This window comes from Argiope bruennichi, chromosome 3, assembly GCF_947563725.1.
Source record: "Argiope bruennichi chromosome 3, qqArgBrue1.1, whole genome shotgun sequence".
In the NCBI taxonomy this organism is placed as follows: domain Eukaryota; kingdom Metazoa; phylum Arthropoda; class Arachnida; order Araneae; family Araneidae; genus Argiope; species Argiope bruennichi.
Window position 1 is genome coordinate 114,123,149 of NC_079153.1, and position 14,742 is coordinate 114,137,890.

Consider the following 14,742-nt stretch of genomic DNA (forward strand, 5'->3'; position numbering starts at 1 on the left):
CTTTTTTTTCTAATTATTATTGTAGCATCATAATTTTTTATCATAAATTGTTGTCGTATTTAAATTAACAATAAATTCTAGAAAGCATGCACATTTAATAACTTTTAATATGTTTCTAGCAGAATAGCAAAGCATTGACTGTAACACCATGAATGTCAGAAAAATAAAAATCGTAATAACCTAATAATATTATTAGGTACTTACATGTATTTTGATTATTTTTTCTCTTTAAAAAGGCATTTATTGTGAAAAATAGGTACAATATATATAAACAAAAATATTTTACATCACTTTCTACAACTTTTTCCCATTTTCGTCCAATAAATCTTGCAATTAATTGTCTTCGATTTTTTTTTTGGTCCTTCCGTCCGTTCTTTGTCATTGACATCGAAATCACTACTCTTAAATCGTTTAAACCAAAACCGACAATTGAAATATGACGGAAGCAGCATCGCCATAAGTTTCTAAAAGTATCTGATGGGCTTCGGCAGCAAATTTCTTCAAATAAAAAAAAAAAAAAGCAACGAATGTCGGAAATGTAATTTGGAGCGTTCCATGATTGGGAGTCCTTATACAATTAATAACTCAGTAATACTAAATGGAAAACTTTCGAAATGATAACAATAAAGTAAAAGTAAATTGGTAAAATCCAAAACCATTGTCGTTTATATAGATACTTCCCATGTTTACCAATAGATGTCGCTGATTAAAATACATTCAAGCCCCTAATAAATTATAAAATCGAAATTTAAAATAATATTCATTTCGTGCCTTTATTTCTCTTCATTTGAGCCTCATGAACTATAGATGACAAAAATTAAAACAAATAACCAAAGATAAAGATGAGTTAAAGAAAAGAGTGAGAGGAAGAAAGTGTCCTGCAATAGATGATTTTAAAATTTAAATTGTATAAAAAAAGAGTTTCGTTATTTTTTATTTCTTCAAATTTGGTTTCTTGCAAATCAGCAAGGAAATATATCTTCCGTTGGAACCAATGGTCCTGAGAGAAAAAAAAAGTATGTACTCTCTACAAAATCTGCAAAGAAGTAAAATTTCTCTCTTGCAGATCCTCCGCGGATTCGAGAAATAAAAATCTTTGAATTCATTAGAAAAGCAAGTAATTAAAAAGAAATTATGGATAAAGGTATTTTGATACTTTCTATTTTAAATTAGAGATAAATGCTTCAAGCGTTACTTCAAAAATTTCGAAAAAGATAAATGGGTTAGAACATCAGACGCTGGTATTTTAGCTTCGATTCTTTAAAGTTTTCAGGAAAATTGGTAAAATTTTTAAAATTTCAGAAAATTCAATAAAATATGTCAAATATGCGAAACAAATTTCTTTCGAACGACAAAAGTTTTTTTCTTTCTTTCAACATTACACATATGTTTCCAAATGATCACTTTAAATATGTTATGGGCAAATAATTGTGAAAAATTCAAACTAACATTAAAAAAAAAATGAAATAAAACCTTTTCCCACTGACTGTTAAAATTCAGGCTTCAAATAATATGTACTTAATCATATTATATATATCTGTGTGCAAAACTTCATGGCTTAAAGGCGATAGAGTTGTATAGACAAGCAAACACACGCACGCAAACAAACTTCACTTTCAAAATTCAACAAAATACATCCCAGGTGAGAAAAAAATTTCATTAGCACAACAAATGTTTTATTTCCCTTAGATGATGCACATAATTTTCCTGTAATCAGAAATTATACTACGTGCGAAACGCAAGTTGTTGTTGTTTCTTCCACGGATAAGCCCACTGTTACTAAGACAGCAATTTAAGCCGGAGGGGGAGCGTCTCTTGTTTTTGTAGTAGTGAGAACTAGGGCCAAGAGCACGATTTTGCTACTCACGCATCACTCATTCGCTTGCACAATCCCTTCTTACAGGAGGGCACATTCACACATAGAACAACCATGTCCAAACCGAGACTCGAACCCGGGACACCCAGATCACGGGCAAAACGCGCTACCCCTAAGCCAGTACGTCGGCGCGAAGCACAAGTACTTCGACATGCAATTTTTATCGCTACGCAAATGAGAAATGTCACGGAGAAGGTTTCGTCATGCATAGTGGAGCTTAGAGTAAGCTAAAAGTCGAAAAGCAAACTAGGAACAGTGAATATATGAATAGTACTGCAAACTCCTTCAAAGACAAATAAAAAATTGCATTTTAATGTTTTTAATCGAAAAATTCGTGCTTTGAATGCGTTCTGCTAAATGATGTTTTTTGTGGGCTAAAATTTATGGATGTAAACGCGACGGAGATGTCTTAAAACAACAAACGTACACATACGCAAATTCCTTCTCAATATATAGATTCTGAATACACCGAAGAAAAACAAGCTCTTCATTATGTTATTTAGAACGGTTAATCCCATTTAGAAGCTTAAACATGAAAGAAGTTTGTCCTGATGGGTCATAAGATTGGATGCTTCTCTGTTTTGAGTTCTTCAGATCGTATCTTGAAAGGGTGAATAGTTTTTTTAATACATTTTTCTATTCTTCTTTTTATATAATTTTGAATGCAATTCTCCAGAATAAATCTAAAGAAATTTCTATGTGTTTTCTAAATCTAAAGAAAGCTTCGTGCTTACCTATTTAAAGATATTAAATTCGTTTGAGCATTTTGCAGGTATCTATACATAATTCCCTTTTTCAGTTATTTTGTACGCTTTTCAGCAGACAAAATGTATGGACAATCAGAATGAATTCACAACTATGAATTAATGACTAAGAATTTATCTCAAAGTATCTATAAATTAAATACAGGTATCATATCTCAAGGTATTGTACATGCGCAGATATCTCTACTATTCATAGCATTATGCTTTTAAACCAGAAACCCGGGATTACATAATTTGCTTTTTAAATCATATTTAGAAGCTTAAATATGATCGGAAAGTCAGAGAAGTATGGCCTAGTAGATCGAACGGTTGTGTGTTTTTCTGTTTTGAGGTCCTCAGGTAGTATCTCGAACTAATGAAGAGTATTTTTTATATATACATAATTTCAAATTTTTAAAATTAATTTTTTATATATAATCCCTCAAATTCATTCTAAATTTCTTCGGAATTATATAAATTATTCCATTTGATATGAGTTATTTAATAAGATTTCACCCCAAAATATTCATAAAAAGTATTTAATTTCTATTCTCAATTTCTCGCTTATGCGCGGAAATATCTCCTATTCATAGCATTGCACTTTTAGACCTGAATCCCATTTTAAAATAGTCTGCATGTTTAATCATATTTAGAAGATTATTTACGAGCGCAGAGCGAAAGAAGTGTGGTCTATTGGCACGAGCAACGTTGTGTCTTTCGGTTTGGAGGTCCTCAGTTCGTATCTCGAACAATTTAATTCATACACATTCTCTTTTTTTTATTTTGTATATAATAACCCAAATTCTTTATAAAATTATTCTCAATTTTTCCACTTGATAAACATTATTTAATAAGATTTCACCCCAAAATATTCATAAAAAGTATTTAATTTCTATTCTCAATTTCTCGAACATGCGCAGAAATTTCTCCTATTCACAGCTTTGTGTTTTTAGACCTGAATCCGATTTTAGAAAAATCTGCAAGTTTAATCATATTTATAAGGCTTTTTATGAACCGGTAGTGAAGGAATTGTGGACTGGTGGCTCGAACTGTAGTGTGTGTTTTTCGATTTTGAGGTCATATCTCGAACCGACGAACATTTTTTTATATACTTTTTCAGCTTTTGTTTCATTTTGTATATAATTTCACAAATCTTTTTAAAATTATTCTGAATGATTCCACTTGATATACAATATTTAATAAGATTTCACAACCAAAATATCGATAAAAATGATTTAATTTCTTTATTTCATGTTCGTGCACATGCGCAGAAATCTCTCCTATTCATAACGTTGTGCTTTTTGACCTGAATCCCATTTTAAAATAGTCTGTAAGTTTAATTACATTTAGTTGTTAATTTAAGAGCGGGGAGCGAAAAAAGTGCGGTCTGTTGGCTCGAACAGCCTTGTGTTTTTCTGCTTTGAGGTCCTCAGTTCGTATCTCGAACCGACGAACAATTTTTTATATGCTTTTTTAAAAAAAAATTATTCATTTTGTATATAATTACCCAAACTCGATCTAAAATTATTCTGAATTTTTCCACTTGATACACATTATTTAATAAAATTTCACCCCAAAATATTTATAGAAAGTATTTAATTTCTGGATAGCAATTTCTCGCACATTCGCAGAAATATCTCCCTTTCATAGCATTGTACTTTTAGACCTGAATCCCATTTTAAAATAGTCTGCATGTTTAATCATATTTAGAAGCTTATTAATGAATGGAAATTGAAAGAAGTGTGGTCTGGTTGCTCCTACGGCTTGGTGTTTTGTGTTTTGAGGTCCTCAGCTCGTATCTCGAACAAAAAAATAATTTTATATAAATTTTTTCTTTTTTAAAAACATTTATTTTCGATATAAATCTGCCGACCAATTCTAAAGTTATTCTGAATGATTCCACTAGTTATGAATAAATGAATAAGATTTTTCCACAATATATCTATAACATTAAGACATGTTTTTATATCTCAAGTGATCGGAGATGGGCAGAAATCTCTCTATTCATAACATTATAATTTTAGACTAGAATCCAGTCATATTTTATATTCTAAAGTAGATAGATATTGCGAATGATTCCACAAGTATACTTCATTGAATAAAATTTTATCTCTAAACATCCTTAAAATTAATACAATTTTTATATCTCAAGATCTCGCACATGTGCAGATACCTCTCATTTTCATAACATTGTAATTTTAGACCAGAAATCATAGTTTTTCTTATTATGAATGTTTAAAGAAATAATATTTCCTTACATTATCAAACCCAGAATGAAAAGCACTTTGAATGATCACAAACTAAAATTGCATAGTCCATTTATTAAATAGGCGAATTAATCCATTTCTTTTTGTTACACAATCATTTCATCATGACTCTGAATGTTCAAAAACTGCAACATGGATTGAGTTTTCAGACTCCGGTTTTGGACAGTGTATCGTCTGCTTGATAATGTCCGAAGCCTTTTCAGCAACCATAATAGTCGGGGTGTTCATGTTGGCAGAAGGAATGATGGGCATCACTGAGGCGTCCACGACTCTGAGGCCTTCCACACCTTTCACCCTGTAAGAAAACAGAACATTTTTTTATGTTTAGAAAGTTCTAAGTACATTTTGAAATTCGTCTTGATTTTTAGCACAAAAATCCTTAAGCCAGTATTTAAATGTAACTACGTAAAATCAGGATTAAATTTGAAAATAAAAAAAAGAAATAAGAAGAATTGCATTTAAAAAAATAATAAAATAACGCGAGTTTAAAATATTTATCTAACGAAATCCTGATTTAGGATGAAGTGATAAATAGGAGTATAAAATCCTTTGCTTTTCAAAAAATGATTATAAAACCGGTTATTTATGACCTTTGGAAGCCGTATAAACCTTTTAATTCTATGCCGAAAGGAAACATGAAAGTGTAAACTGAGCAGAATTCATGTTTATTGGAAGGGAAGGTAGGTTATTCATTCCTTTTCCGATACCTATAAATCTGTGCCATATGGATAAGGCTCTGTCCAGAAATATTGCGGGCATTGGTTCATTGAGAAGGGAAAAACTAGAATGTAATTTTACAGGCATTTTTAAAAAAAAAGCGGAAAGAGGTGATTACTAGATATGCTACATCGGGTTGTTATTCCTCATAGTCTCTTCAAAAGTGGATAATGTTTGATAAGAGCTGAATATAATATGTTAATTTATAAGTGATGGTAATTGAGAAATTGAATGTATTGAAATTTGAAGATAATATTTAGCAAAATTTGATGTCTGAATCTTACAAATATTTGCCAGCTAAGCCCGAAAATAAATTTTTTTAAAAATTAGTGTCTGATGTTATTTCCATATATAGAAATATCAAGTATTCATCGGTACGAAAGATTATTTTTGCCCATGAAAGAAAATAAATTTTCTGCCACTGTCTTTTCTTTGTATTTCTACTTTGAAAATTTCTGATCTGACAATTTGAAAGTATAATTTTGGGGAATAATTCGTGCCTCCAAAGTAGAAATGATGGTAACAGCAAAGAAATGCTAAATGTCAAAGATGTTAATTTAATATTAAGCCACCGTGATATGTACAGAAATGGTGTTAGATTAGCTCCTACCGATGACGAAATATACTTCCTATGGGAGAGGTTGTACTGTGTCTGGCGATAATCAGTAAGATTCAACCTTGGCGACTTGGATATTTTGCAACTTTGCAATGAATTTCGTTAGAAAAATACAGGTTCTTAAAATATTCAAAAATTTTGACTCTACTTCTACGAGGAACCGAGGTCCAAGGATTCTTCTGGAAAATTCTATGTGTCATCGCATCCTGTAGGGAGATTATAAGATACCAAGTACTCGAATGAGGAAGTGCGATGTTCTCTTTATGATGTTATTTGCATTGCGAGCTGTTGCAGTGTGCTGTTGTTTCAGTAGAAATTTGCTGCCTGCATGGGTATTGATTATTATTACAAGAGCTATCCTTTCTGTATTAAGGTGCATATTAAACCTTTGTACATATTTTTACTACTTCGTGTTTTTATGAAATACAACTTTATTCAGCTTGTGTGTCTTCTTTCAACGTATATCCATCGGACGATTTCCAAAATGATATGCAAAAGCGATTATTTTGAATATTTTTCTTTTGCAAGCATTCCACATGCATATATTGCTATTTACATGTTTCACATACGGTTTTTCTCTCAGATCATTATCGTTTTTTGAATTTCAATTTCTTTAAACAATAGAAGTATGATTGTCAGAGCATTTTTTATTCTCTGAATGAGGAATCGAGTAACGTTGAGTTTATGAAAGGTTTACCTAAGGATCATCTTATGTAAAATATCTAAATTATGAAACTAATTTAAATAGTGAACCTACTTTAACTGAGGATCCACAACAGTTGTGGGATCGCTCGGATCTCCCATTTTAGCTGTCCCAACTGGATGACTCATAGTGATGACCAGGCCTCTTGCCAAACATTCCAAGAAACGGTCTACATCGCCAATCGCGTCTTCACATCCTGGAATGGGTGTTTCCAAAGGCTTCGTTCCTAACTTTCTCATGGGTTCACTGGTGGATAACATGTGGCAAACTTTTAAACCTATTGGAAAGAAACCAAACCTAATATAATTGAAATAATTGTATAAAAGTGAGAATTATATTCTGGAAAATAACTCTGCAATTTTTTAAAAGGATTTTCCTGTGAAGAAAGATTTGGGTATGTAAAGAAGAAAATAGCGTATGTGCAGCTGTTTTTATACAGTTTTATTGAAATTTGCATATCTCACGCTCTTGAAAACGGAATTTTGTAATCAACAATTTTAAAACAACAACAACAAGATCATATGCCAAATTTTATTTATATGAAACACAGCGTGTTTGAATTATCTCATTTCTATTCATACGAATGCAAAAACCAACTGACGGTCAATCTGTTGATGGATTTGTTTCAAAATTTGTTGTTTTTGTTTCTTATGGACAAGCCCGCTGTTACGAAGACAGCGATTTAAGCCGGTGGCGGAGCGTCTCTTGTTTTTATAGTAGCGCCAACTAGGGCCAAGAGTACGACTTAGCTACTCACGCATCACTCAGTCGCTTGCACAACCCCTTTTTACAGGAGGGCACATTCACACATCTCACAGATAGAACAATGGAAGAACAACCATGCCCAAACCGGGACTCGAACCCAGGAAGCCCAGATCACGGGGAAGAGTTTCAAAATTTGATAAAGGTCTACGTTCTAAATAATCATGCTTGCATTTTATTTTGTTCCTTATGTTTTGTAATTATTGCGCTCACTTGCACTCGGACAGTCAGACAGACGAATTTCATGTGAATGGATTTCAATTCTAAATGTGATAAGAACCTTCAAATTTGGTTTTAAGACCCCATTTCAAATTTCATCCATCAAATTCAATTTTTCTTTTGTTGCTGTTATCGTGTTCGTAGATAGACAAACACAAATCCAAAAATGTATTTTACTTACTCAGAGAGATTTGAAGTTCGGGGATTCATCAAAATCCTTAGTTCAAATGTTTTGATAATAATACTTCAAATAGAAAAAAATAAAAATGATTGAATTTAGATAAAACATTGGTAAAACCTTGGATATACCATAAGAATTCTTTCCTTCTACAATTGAATTCAAATATGTATTCTACTAAGTTATTATAATTTTATTTTTTACTCAGCGGTAATAAGTCATAGCTGAATTATAAAGCAAATAATTTTTCTTGTGTGATCCATATACGTGATGATGCTACTGAAAGAAGTATTGGATAATCAACCGATATTCATCAACGACTTTTAAAGATCCTTCTAATTTCTCTACCCCTTATTTCAGTTATCACTTTTCGTTCGGAGCTAATACAGTGTAGCGAGGTGTGATGCGCGAGGATAAAACCTGGAACCTTGCGGTTCGCAGCCCAGTAACATGACCACAATAGAAAAGCAATTGCTCATGTAGCGTAGTTGTTAATTGGCTTATAAGCTTTCACCACAGACTCTCCTTCCAGTGAATCGGAGGTGAGACGAACGATATGGCTGTTGAGTGGTGATGTCTTAGCTGTTGATTCTAATGCGCCTGCACCATTTGAGTAGCGCCAAGCGTCATGGCGAGCTTGTGTGGATGAGTGGTTGCTGATGCTGTTGCTGCGTCAAGTGAGTCTGACGACTTTGGGTTGCTGCGTCAAGTGAATCTGACGACTTTGGGTTGCTGTGGGTAGATGGCGCCACAACAGCTCTACGAAGGTTGAAGGTTCATCGTCCGAGGTCACCAATGTGGCTGATTGTGATGAGCGAGGATAGAACCTAGGACCTTGTGGTTTGCAGCCCAATAACATCACCACGATACAAAAGCAATTGCTCGGGTAGCTTAACTGTTAATTGGCTTATAAGCTTTCACTACAACAGTATTCTCTTAATTTTGAATTGTGGCCGGATGAAGATGACACTTGCATTCCAAGCTTCTGCACCATGTCAGTGGGTGGTCATATTATCCTTAACATCAGTTGTAATATGTTCACAGGCACGACCGATATAAGCTGTAATCGGTTTTCTAAATCGGAACTCTCAGGCGCCAAACCGAGGTCTTGTCACTAAGCTACCGGGACCTATATTTCCATCATAAGAACCTTCTTTATAAAAGATTTATTTCTATCTCCAGAAATGTAAAGATTAGTCACTGAGTTTATACTTTTAAACTATCTTCAATGTCTTTTGTACCCTCGTAATAATTGGGATCAATGAGTGGGGAGTCTTAAGGTTTCCTGATAAAGTTATTTCCGATTTTATCTTTTACAAAATAAAGTTGAATTTCTAATTCTACTCTTCATAATATTTTCAATTTTCTTTGAATCCTCAAAATTACTGGGGTTGATGAGTGAAGTCATGGGGAATGCTGGAAGGTTATTTTCAATTTTTATCTCTCATAATGTAGTCATTAATTTTACCTTTTATGGTTTCTTGTATGTCTTTGGGATCCTCGAAATAATTGGGATCAATGAGGGGGGAATCATAGGGATTGCTGGATCGAAGTCGGATCGTTCCTCTACTCTTCGGCTGCAAGGTGTGTGCCCCACAGATGAGGAGAGGTTTGTTGTCATATGGTTTGAACACTTGATCGTAGACCTAGAATAGAAATAAATATTGATTGTGAACATTTCTTAAACCATGAAGCTTTCTTAGAATTCTTCATTTCTTTTAACATTTTATGAATTAGCAAAAATAACCTGTTTGAATGGTCTCGGATCTTTTTTGCGTAAAGAGGTAGTCATGAATTTTTAAGGGCTTTACCCATATTGGAGAACTGACACAATACGAACACATTTTTTTTATTCTATGTTGTAGAGGATCATTTGCTTACCATTAAATAAATAACATCATTTTTCTCATATTCTCTATAAAATTCAGAGTAAAACATCGCGAGCACAGTGAAGTATACTATCAGCATTCAAATATTAAAGTTGATTGCTCATAATGTTCATTATGGCATTTTATATAGCAGTTAGAAGTTAGTAGTTGGTAATAAAACAAATATTTTCGATAGTCGTGTATTGACTGGTATATGTTGTTCTGAAGTAAGCATAGCATTTACTAGAATCCAAAACTATATTCAAAACACATCTAGAAATTCGATCACACTGGTTACATTGAATATTAGCACGTTATTAGAATGACTGATATACTCCAATCAGATTATCTTTATTCTTTTGGAAATTTGTTGTTAAAACCGGACATATTTTTATTTTGGTAGTGAAGCCTTAGTTAATTGGTATTTCACTAAAAATGTTCTTTGTTGTTATAAAAACTTTAATACCTGAACACAAGATCTAAAAAAGAAGTATGCATTCAAGGTCATTTTAATCCGGCTAAAGGTCACAATTTTATAATTGCCATCAAGAATCATATTATAAACTTCTATGTTTCCAGAAAATAAAGTTGTAATATTTTTCAATAAGGCGGCAATATATAAAAGGAAGTTGTAATATAAATAATAAGGTTACAATATATAAAATGAAACAGTAATATAAAGAATAAGGCTGCAATATATTTCATACATGGAACAATTCAAATTCCTGACCTAAAAATGTACGCTTTAACATATTTTATGTCATTTGGTTACTAAAACCCAAGCACTCACTTGCTAACTAAAAGCAGCCCTAAAATTTCGATTATGTCTTTAATTGACGCATATAAATTAATAGCAATCCTAAAATTTGCATTATATCTTTAATTAATACATATCAACTGCGTGCATGCGATTAATCGAGAAAAACATCGCCAAAGATTGCGTGTAATAGGTTCTTTCATAATTAAAATTTGGTTATGTTTGCCAATGGTAAGTGCTTCATGCTAACATTTACCAAATACGAGGGGTTCAGGCTAAAATCCGCGTATGGCATTCGAATGAAATTGAAGTTCGTTCATTGGCTTGTTGTTAATAATAAAGTTCGCCAACATCAAATAGTTAATACTTAAATACCTTTTAATTAATTAATGAACATAACTCTCAAGTAACGTATGTCTTAAATTAAGTTTCGAATATGTTCATTGTTGTTATTTCCACCTTATCAAATCAAATAATTCCTGTTGACAAATTGAAAGTATATTCCTTCTATCCGAAGAAAATAAAATTTCGATCCGCTCCACTGTTTCCACCTTTGATTTCATAAAGACCGAATCTATGAAGATGCAAGTAGGTGGAAAATAATGCAGCTCTCCAACAAGATACCACAAGCATAGGTTGCATAGCAATCCAAGGTATAGGCTCAAATTCCCTTTTCAGTCCTTAACTTTCAAAAATCTGCAGTTATTGAAAAGTTGTCATGCAAAAGTTGTTAAATGTGATGAGAGAGTGATTTGAAGAATCAGAACCATTCTTCTGCTATCAATCGTGAAGGAGTTAAGTTAAATGAAAATTCCAAGTTCTTACTATTCTTCTGCTTTGGACAGGTATATAATATGAATCATAGCAATAGTTAGTATTCTTATAAGGTGTTTACCTATTTATATAAAGCATTAACTTTTGATTCTAATTAATATTATCTTTCATGACTTTCTTTGTTAATAACAAGACTAGCCATCTTCCATATCGTAATATTACAGGAGTTGTGATAGAACAGGTTTAGTTTAGTTATATTAACGTCCCGTTGTAAAGCAAAACTAGGGCTAATTTGGGACTGACCTCGTCATTTTGAACCGTGATCAGATGACGAGGACGACACCTGAGCTCGCACCTCCCTCTCCACGCCACACCACATCAGCGGGAGGACGTTTGGCATGACGGATTTAACGTACAACAGACCCCCTTACACGACGGTTCTTCGGTGGAATCGGGTCTCGAACCTGAAAACCTACAGCTCACAAGCCGAGACCTTATCAACAGGCCACCGCGGCCCTTGTGATAAAACAGGATTACAGGTTAAAAGATCATTAAGTATTGCAAATTCGTCCTTCGACTAGAAAATAAAACTATTTGGCTACTTTCAGGATGGATGTATTGGTTCTTATATGAATGATTTTTTTTTTGTACTAATATATTAGTTGTCCCGGCTGCAAAACAGAATTTAAAGTATATTAGTGAGCAGTACACATAATTAACGAGAAAAATACTGAAATTTCGAAGGATATATTAGTAGGAGAAGTAAAATACATATTTTTATAATCGTTTGTGAAATATTAAATGATTTATTAATACGCTCTCTTACTTCTGGTCTCAGTCCGACTTGTGCTTTGGTAAGTTTTGTGGTAATTTCTAGGAAATAGATCTGACTAGAAGGGAAATCCTCTTCAACATTGTTAGATTCTCCGTCCAGGAAACCAAGCAATGAGATAAACTGCGTAGAGGACAGAGGACCTGTAATGAAATCGATATTGTTATTGTAGTTTTAATTTTGCAGTATATTCAATTCGCTTTTATTTCTCTCAAAATAAAATCATAACATTTAAAAATTTTAAAAGATTCAAGATTTTTTCAACGATTGCTGGTGTGAGGTAAAATATTGGAAAGGGGATCAGCAATACGGTAAACACTGAATACTGCATCCATTATTTGGCGTAAAAATCATGGAAATCAAGAAAAATTGAATTAACCACATCAGAGTTTCGAATTAAAATATAATAGTGTGTTCAGATGAAAAAAAAAAAAAAAAAAAAAAAAAACTTCCATATACAGGGTGGGCAAAAAGTTCGATGAAACTAAAAAATTATAAAACCTGGAAAATTAAGCAAAGTAAAAATTGGTTTTGCAGGTGTAGGATCGATAAGTCGAGGGATTTTTCTTAAGATAAGAAAAAAATAATTCAAAAAGCACCCGATAGGTGGCGTTTCGTATATAAGTGAAAGAAATGACATGCAAATAGCAAAAATAATATTACCAAATCATTTATTATAGCAATATGTGTTTCACTCTTCCACCACCGCTGGTGATAACACATTACAGGCGTGTCACAAATCCAGCAACGACAGAGTACAACATGTATATATGACAGCTCTCGGCGGATTGCATCTTTCAATTCCGGTAGATTGGATGGACAGGGTCGATACACCCGGGATTTTAAATTTCCTCATAGCCAAAAGTCTGTAGGTGTCAGATCTGGAGACCGAGGAAGCTATGGAAACTTGAAACATCTACTGATGATTTTCTCGCCTCCGAACGTCTGTATCATCAATTCCTTTACTGAATAGCGTTGTGACTTGTTGCTCCATCTTGCATAAACGTAACAGTAGAAGGGGCATCTTTTTCACGCAAACAAGGAACAATCGTTTCGAGCAGAAGCGTTAAATAACTCTGAGCATTTATATTATCTTTTCCCACCCTCTTACAGGACACTGTGTTTCAAAGAAGAGGGGTCCTATGAAGAAGGAACCTGTGGAGCCATAACATAATGTGACTTTGGGAGAATGCAGTGGTTTCTCTGTGTACACTCTCGGATTTAACGTGTCGCCCAGAAGCGATAGTTATGTGTACTAACGTCGCTATGGAGAGAAAAATGAGCTTCGTCTTTCCACAAGATGTTAAAGACCCAGGAGGGATCTTGTTCAATTTTGGAGAGATCCCACCTCGCAAATGCTTCTCTTTCTACGGTATCTGACGGTAAAATTTCATGGCAAGACAGTAATTGAGGATCAAGAGCGTAAATATTTATAATCGCCACTTTAATTTGTATATTTCCACTTAAATCGTTCGCATCAACGCCATCTGTCGGCTTCTTTTATTAATTTTTTTTCTTATCTTCAAAAAAATCCCGTAACTTATAAATGCTAAACCTGTAAACAGTTTTATATTTCGGTTATTTTTTCAAGTTTTATGAATTTTTAAAGTTTTTACTGACTTTTCTCCCACCCTGTATATCCAGGATGAATCTCAAGGCACAACAAAGAAACATCCTCTTCTTACTTACTGCGTATCACCTCTACGCCACATCTGGCCAAAAAGAATAATCAGGGGATTATGAAATGAAAGGTTTTAAAGAAGATTGTTTATATTTAAATTATATATTCTATACTATTTTAAGATATATAAGTTTCTTTTCTTCATGCTTAAATTATATATTCTACCGAATTAAAATAAAATAGTGCGTTCAAAGGGAAAAAGAACCTCATATATATATTCAGTCGAAAATTAACACGTAAGAAACGTCGTATATTTACTCACTGTGTATCATCTCTACATGACCTCTCGTCAGAAAGTAATAATCCTGGGATTATGAAACGTATAATTTTAAATAAAATTACTTATGTTTCAATGATATATTTTATATGCTTTTGACTTTGTTTTAACCCTTTCTGGGACCACGGGAAGTATGCTTCCCACCAAATTTATCAATCTTTGTATGAAATTATGTAGGTCGACATAAGTTCTGACAATTTTTTTTACAAAGACAGAAACTTAGATGCTTCTGTTCTTCATCTTACACAAAATGATGTGTCTTGATTTGTTACATAATTATTAATTAACCAAATTAATTAATGAATCAAATTAAATTTATCTAATAAGTTAAATGAATACCTTTTCTTATTCTAATTTCAAGCCTAAAAATATTTTAACATAATATGACTAGAAAAAAAAATGACCCTTTAAAGGGTTAAAGTAAAATACTGATTCAAATTGCAAGCTTTAAATTTAAACTCAAAGCAATAAC

The 14,742-nt window shown here is 32.9% G+C and overlaps 1 protein-coding gene across 1 annotated transcript in view; it reads right to left on the reverse strand.

Moving 5' to 3' along the window:
- Positions 1-4,988: 4,988 nt before the first annotated feature.
- LOC129962943 (glucose dehydrogenase [FAD, quinone]-like) overlaps positions 4,989-14,742 on the reverse strand; it is a 54,862-nt gene continuing 45,108 nt past the window's right edge. Inside the window, exons 10-13 of the mRNA XM_056076946.1 lie at positions 12,307-12,455; positions 9,550-9,727; positions 6,977-7,199; positions 4,989-5,181 (exon numbers count right to left, since the gene is read on the reverse strand). Coding sequence (XP_055932921.1) covers positions 4,989-5,181; positions 6,977-7,199; positions 9,550-9,727; positions 12,307-12,455 — 743 coding nt within the window. The remainder of the gene's footprint in view (positions 5,182-6,976; positions 7,200-9,549; positions 9,728-12,306; positions 12,456-14,742) is intronic.